This window comes from Chanos chanos, chromosome 9 (genome assembly GCF_902362185.1).
Source record: "Chanos chanos chromosome 9, fChaCha1.1, whole genome shotgun sequence".
In the NCBI taxonomy this organism is placed as follows: Eukaryota; Metazoa; Chordata; class Actinopteri; order Gonorynchiformes; family Chanidae; genus Chanos; species Chanos chanos.
The window spans coordinates 21,149,484-21,156,983 of NC_044503.1; the positions used below are offsets into that span (position 1 = coordinate 21,149,484).

Consider the following 7,500-nt stretch of genomic DNA (forward strand, 5'->3'; position numbering starts at 1 on the left):
GTCTACATGGACAGTTCTTTAATGTGTGGTCTATATGGACAGTTCTTTAAGGTGTGGTCTATATGGACAGTTCTTTAAAGTGTGGTCTATATGGGCAGTTCTTTAAAGTGTGGTCTATATGGACAGTTCTTTAAGGTATGGTGTCTATATGAACAGTTCTTTAAGGTGTGGTGTCTATATGGGCATTTCTCTTAGGTGTGGTGTCTATAGGCGCTTTCGCACCGAACAGTTCTAGGGTCTAATTCGATAGGAACTACCCCCTGTGGAGCTTCCCCTAGAACTACATTCGTTCTAGGGCCTTTTTTCTGTTTGCTTTCGCATCGCCAATAGGAATGCTGAAGTGATGTAAGCCGGCCGACAGTATAGCAGCTAAGAGCTGTTGTTTACGACTAACCAGGATACCTGCACATTTTGAAGTACAAATTTAATGACTTTTAAGACCTTTTAAATACCTCCAAAAGGAAAAAAAGAACCATTACTGCGGCAAAAGAAATCGACAAACTAGACTAGAGTATACGCAATGAGTTTTATTGAATTTGAATGACAGAAATATTGATTGCACATTAGATAACCTATAACTGCCTTCTCATTAACGAAAATAAAACTGTATGGCGATAGACCCAGTCCAATGGAAAAAATAATTTCCCAATGCATTTATGCATTTACCACCGCAGTAGCAGTGAATGACTTGATGGGCATAGTACTTTTCGGGTGCTAGCATAGCGCTTGTGCCTGACCTTTGCTCGCGGCATCGTGGTTTTTTTTTTTTCCTTTTTCCCCGCCGCAGCCCTAAAATCGTAAGCTGGATAAACACATTCTTATTTTAGGTTAAAATGCGGATCACAGCCACACAAGCGGACACACAAGCACCTACCGAAGCGGAGTGTACGCTACCTCTTCAATGTACAAATATACATTGGACGTTGCAAAATGGTCATTGTTGGGGGATATAAAATACCGGTAAAATAAAACATAAAAACTATGTGCCCCCTCCTACAATTCCAGACATTCTGAGACATGAATATCAAAAGCTAAATGAAATACGTTCTAAGACTTTATATTTTGCACGGATCTTTAAAAATGGTGGTTGCATTCATCGTATACCTGCGTCTGGACCAATGGCTGTACACCTACATCACAAGGTTCCTATTGCGCTGCGAAAGTACCTACCCTGAAGTAGGAGCTAAAAAAGCCCCTCAAAACAGCATTCTAAGAACTATAATCGTTCTAAGTTCCTGCGGTGCGAACACGCGAATAAGGGGGTACTTTCTCCAACAGTTCTAAGAACTATGGAAAAGTTCCTCCGGTGCGAAAGCGCCTTATATGGGCATTTCTTTAAGGTGTGGTGTCTATATGGACAGTTCTTTAAGGTGTGGTGTCTATATGGATCTCAGAGTGAAGGGAATCTGATGAAAGAGTTGTTCAGTGGATTTGTTGTCAGCACAGTGTTGTTTTTTGTCTTGAAGCAAATCATGCTCTTTCTCCATCTTCATCATGATGTGCTTGAGAAAGGCAGACACCTGGAAAATCTCCCTGGGTCCTTTTGCTGCCGGAACACTTCACCTTTGTTCTGACATGTGTCTGAAACAATTCTTGCCCTGTGATACAATCCGCTTGACGTCTATTACACGCAGACCTCTTTAGATTACAGTTCTTAATGCAGTCCGTTGTTTAACCTAATATTATATGTGTACTGTTAATGCTTACCCTCCCAAATGAGGCCTTAACTTATGGTCACATGCCAAAAAAAAAAAAAAATTCTCAATGAGACACTCAACTCTTCACTCAATAAATTTCCTCTCATTAGCGTGGAAAATTAGTGATTAAAATGGAATCTGAGCGAAACCTGTGGGCAAAATTCCAAGAAACACTCAGTAAATGATCTCCTCTGAATGCGACTAATAGATAATTGATGGATGCATTTAGAATCATCTAAAGCTGGATACACTCAGTGTCGTATAAATGATGATGCCTGAGATGTCTCAGAGCTATAATATACCACACGAAGCTTGTTTTTATTTATTTATTTATTCTCAAATAGAAAGAAAGCCATCTAAACTGGTTATTTGTGCCTTTGCACACGCTGACACGAAATCTCCACAATGACCGTTGCTACAGTGTTTGCGGCATTCCTGCCCTGTTTGCTGATCAGTCGATCAATCAGTTCTTAGCCTTGTCATATGGACTGAATTTATGGAGTAATTGATTATTGCGTATGCGTGTTACACAACAGAAGAATTGGTTCTGAGATGGTGGAGGAGAAAATTTCAGTGACAGAGCTGAGTCTGTGCTCTTAAAATGTCATTTTCGTCATCCACAGCGTAATTCATTCCATCATAACCCTTATTTTCACCGGTATTTAGAAGTAATTAATACTTCTGGCATCAGGGTATGTCAGCTTCCCCTTCTCAAAAACTTGCTCCACATTATTGGCTGTCTTTTCTCACAAAATTAACATATTAGGGCCTAGCTGACTCTTCCAAACAAACACACTTACACACACACACACACACAGACACACACACAATATATATATACATATACACTACAGGTGTACAGAGACATCATTATCTGTTTCTGTATCTGTTCAGCCAACAGAATTATCTGTCTCTGTATCTGCATTCGGATACTAGATCGGAAGTGGGCGTGGTTTATACCAGAAGTCATGTTAAATTGAGCAAATGTTGTTTTTTCTAACCTAGTATCCATTGGCAATGTAATTTTTGTGCCTTCAAAGCATCAAATTGATTTAATATTGGAATGTAATTAATTATGAAATATATTTCCACGTCCTCTTATTTTTCAACTCTCTCTCTCTCTCTCTCTCTCTCTTTTTATTTTAATTTTTAACTAAAGTGTTATGAACTGTCTGGATCCCGCTGTCATCACCACCTCCTTTAACTAGGGGACACTGAACAATCAGAAACTGAAAAAATGTTTTATAAATTGAAAGATTCTGTTTTGCACTGGAAGTAGAAACTATTTACAGGAAAGATATACTGTGTAGAAAAATATCCTTCAGTTGAAGGGAATAGTCTTAAATTCCAGTGATGCTGCGTTTGTGATTCTTGATGTGTTAATGTTACTGCAGTTTGCTAGAGAAACGTGGATTTGCACTGACTCAGGGGGAGGGGGCATGACCACAGAATATAGCGATCACTTTTCAGTAATATGAAGTAAATGAAACGACTTTCAACTGGGGTTTTTCAAATGGAGGAAATTAACACATACAGCTAAACACTACAGGTTAAGGGGGGGGGGGGGGGGCAGCTGCCAAACTAGGCTTTTGTCTCGCTAGCTCCCACACCTGACTTGGTGGGGGCGTCTACAGAATATAAAAATCATCACTTTTTAATAATGTGTAGTAAATGAAACGATTAGTTAGTGAAATCAAAGTCCTATGCTGTAAACAGAATGGGCATTTTTATCTTTTGACCATCCACAATGACATGAATAGATTTGAAGATACATAATGGCTGACACACAGACATGCCAATCATGTCACATGTCACCCCCCCCCCCCCCCCCCCGAATAATAACGAGCAACTTCAGGTAGAAGAAATATCTGTTTCCATCGCATTACTTGTGCTTTCCTGAATAACGTATTCGGATTCGGGTCCATCCCTATATATAAGAGCTCAGGGTTGGAATGAGGGTCATTTCTCTGGGGTCTCTGGGGTCTGATCTGTATGTTGCCGTTTTCTCTGACTCGTGACAACGTATTTTTCACAAAACAACTGTTCAGGGTCCTCATTTTATCCAAACGGCATCTAGACATATAAGGGTTGACTTTTTGATTTTTTTTTTTTTTTCAGTGATATTTCTGTAAGATTGAGGTCCCTCAGTATGTCACTCACTGACATTCAGGGCCAGGCATTTTCTCCCCAAGATACATTTCCCAGTTCAGTGTTACTGCAGGTGTCTGAATCAATACGCCTTTATTTTCTCCTCCCTCTTCAGAGAATATGATAATGTCAGAATCTCCATAAAAATAAAACGAGGAGGCCCCTGAAAAAGCCAAAAGACTTGTGAAAAAGAACTAGTCAGATAAGTCTTGCACATTTTTGAACAGTGTTCTATTTTTGGTCTTGAGGAAATCTGAGATTTCAGAGAGAGAGAGAGAGAGAGCTCTGTTCTGTGGCCAGATTTTCTCCGTGACTTGCTGTTACGTATGAATGCCTGAATCTAAAAATATTGTCAGTAGTCAGCTGAGATCCCTGTTCCAGGGTACAGGCGCCGGACCTGAGGCGAGAGAGAGAGAGAGAGAGAGAGAGAGAGAGAGAGAGATACGCCACATAGAATCATATGCCATGTGTGCTCCTGTGCATGAGGGGGGAAAGAAAGAAAATAGAAAGACAACCTTGTGACTAAGTAGCAATTTGATGAACTTCAAAGGGCAGCACAAAAGAGCTCCTCACATGGGATGGAGGAAAGGCAATATTTAGCTCCTCCTATTTTCAGGTTGTGTTTTCTTTGTGAGAAAGTTTTGTGTCTGGAAAAAAAAAACAACTATATATATATATATATATATATATATTCTTTTTTTTTCATACTAGAGTGCAACATTAGCACCATTTTGATGCTCTTTTGGTCTGTTTGTCTTTTGGAGTGCCAATCTTTTTGGCTGTGTTTTGGTTTGTCTTTTGGTCTGACTTTTCTCTAGGTTTTTTTCTCTGATGTCTCCTTATAGAGTCTTATAGAGTCGGGTCATGATAGCTGTAAATGGGATTTAACCTGAGAGAATGCAGAGCTGGACAGAACTTCAGTGCTTGCTTTGTTTTAGAGTAAACATTTGAGGAAAAAATAATGCCTTTTTGTCCCTGGCAGTGGAGATTGTATATTGCTCAGAAAGAGAGGGAGATATAAATCAAGAGAGTGAAAGAAAAAAGAAAAGGGCTGGAGATTTTTTTTATTTATTTCATTGCTTAATTTTCTTCCCCTTTTGGCTCCGGGAGTAATTTTAAATCACATCCTGGCAAAAACATTATTTCAATACAGTTGCTTTTGTCCCCTTTATGGAATCGCCCTTCCTTTTTTCTCCTTCCTTCATTTATTCTGGTAGCTTGGCTTGAATAAAGTTGCAAGGTAACCTTTATAGCCCAAACCAGCTTTGAGAATATGACGTAGGCCTCCACAGAATATGTGTGGTGCTGTGTGTCTGCTAGGTCACCACCGCAAAAGCACAGACTCCACACACGTAGGTCAAATGATTCCTGTTTGACCACAAATCTTGAGGATTAAGTCTTTGGCAAGTCGTAACTGTGATGTTGACTATATAAAGGGTAAAACCTGGAGAATGATATTTATTTCATATGTGTAAAGTACACTGAGTCATTTGTCAAACATGATGTTGTCTGTTTTATGTCCATCGTTTTGTTTTCTTTTGTTTTTTTTAATCACTTCATTACACTCAGATGCCCACCTGGATCTTGTCATGCACGCTGCTAAAAGAGAAGGTGCTAGAAGTCTTGTGTTCTCACTCTTAGGTGAATAAATAGTTTTTCTGTCTCTCATGGGAATGTGTCAGAAACAACTTCAAAGATTTTGCCCAGCAATGACAAATGGCTCAATAAATGAAGATGTGAGATCACCCACTCCATGAACTAATTTATAATTTATGTTGATGTTTTTATCTAAGCACTTTGTGCTTTCTCATGCTGACATAAATAGTTTTTTTTGCACTGTGTAATCACTGGAAAAGAAACGGTTTTGCATTATACTGCAACATCAGACAAAGTGTTCTTCTTGAAACCTCTCAGATACATGGTTGTATCCAAGCATCTAGTTCACTTTTTTTTTTGATTGAATGTCCTAAGCATAATTGAGTTTTTGACTGGTGGAGATTTGGAGGGTGGAGTCTTGAATGTGATGTAGACTTTGCATGACTGGGACCAAGGTTGATTGTGGAATGGAGTCGGTGTGTGTGTGAGTGTGTGTGTGTGTGAGTGTGTGTGTGTGTTCAGGGGGGGTTCAGACAGGGAGTGAGAGGAGAAAGAATGTCTAAGCTAACATGCTGCTCTGTACGAGACGTCTGGAGTGGTTCTTGTTTACGGTAGACCACTGAGACACAGGGAGGGGTTGTTTGGTCATTCGGGTTTAGATCAGTATGATCTGACAGTGAGCACAAGAGCAGAGGTTGTGTACGTGCAAAGAACAAGAAACAGTGTACATACAGGTGTGCATACACAGGTTCACACTTGGGTTATCCTGGAATAAAAAAAGATGGTTGGCTTCTTTCCTTTGTATTTGAATAGAGAGCCGCTTCGATTTGCATAATTTGTTGGGGGGTTTTTTTCAGTGTCTTATCTCTGCTGCACACCTCTTACTATCTGCTAGTGTCACTTTTTTATGTGAAAAGTTTTTCAAGCAGTGGAGCTAGAGCTAAACAGGTGGACTGAGCAGAACCTTGGACTTGCCCGTCAGCGTTTTCAGTGCTGTTTATTGCTTGCGTATGGCAGTTTCATGACTCCGATGTATGGCGTCAATAACGAACTCACGTGTCTGTTTGTTTGTCCTCAGATGCTGGAGCCCAAGCTTGATGACCAGTGCCACACCGGGGGGCACCTGTGCTCCTCTGAGACGGACCCCTCCCTCGGCAGCCCGTCCGAGGCCCCTGTCCTGGGCAGCCCTCAGCCAGGTGACCTCACCCCCCTGGAGGAAGATCACAGAGTTCCCCCGACCCCCCCGCCTTCCACCGAGGGAGAAGACGGCAAGAGCACGATCTCAGGCAGTGTGCCTGAGATCTGGCGAGAGGAGCGGAGCGAGGGAGAGGAGGAGAGGAAGACCACCACAGAGGAGGAAGACGAGGAGCATCTCCGTGGCGGTGTGGAGGAGGAGGAAGACGATGAGGAGAAGCAGCGGCAGGGCGACGAAGACCACACTTCGGAGGCGCCAGACACAAACGCTCCTCCTTCCTCTTCTTCCTCGTCCTTCATTATCCCTGAGCTGCGGCTAGATCGGTCCTTCAGTGCCGACGCCCTCTCCTCGCCCGCCACTGACGAAGAGTATGATGAGGATGACGAAGATGATGAAGATGACGAAGATGAAGATGAGGAGGAGGACAGTGATGATAACTTTCTGGAACGCAGCGACAGTAAGAGGAGGAGCATGGTGGAGGCCACGTCATGTGAGAAACATGGAGGCGGGGGGCTGAGCGTGCAAAACTCCCTGAGGCGGCGCACCCACAGCGAGGGGAGTCTCCTCCAGGACCCTCGCACCACCTGCTTCACCTCCGACAACGCCATCAACTGCCTGGAGGTGTCAGGGAGCCACAAAGGAGGCTGGACACTGCCCTCACCCAAAACACTGAAGAAAGAGCTGACTAAGAATGGAGGGTCCATGCATCAGCTCTGCATGCTCTTCTCTGGAAGAAAGGTTAGTGTTGAGACTCAAGGCTTAAGACTTATGATTTGAGGCTTGAGATTTGAGACTTGAGAATTAAGACTTAAGTCTTTCTCATGTTTAGCCAGTATTCCCCAGAGAGCCCTAACCTGGAAGGCA

The 7,500-nt window shown here is 42.2% G+C and overlaps 1 protein-coding gene across 2 annotated transcripts in view; it reads left to right on the forward strand.

The window, feature by feature from the left end:
- The window catches only part of rgs3a (regulator of G protein signaling 3a), a 165,171-nt gene that overhangs the window by 116,171 nt on the left and 41,500 nt on the right, over positions 1-7,500 (forward strand). For both annotated transcript variants that reach the window (XM_030783538.1, XM_030783539.1), the window contains one exon: positions 6,520-7,374. In XM_030783538.1, coding sequence (XP_030639398.1) covers positions 6,520-7,374 — 855 coding nt within the window. The remainder of the gene's footprint in view (positions 1-6,519; positions 7,375-7,500) is intronic.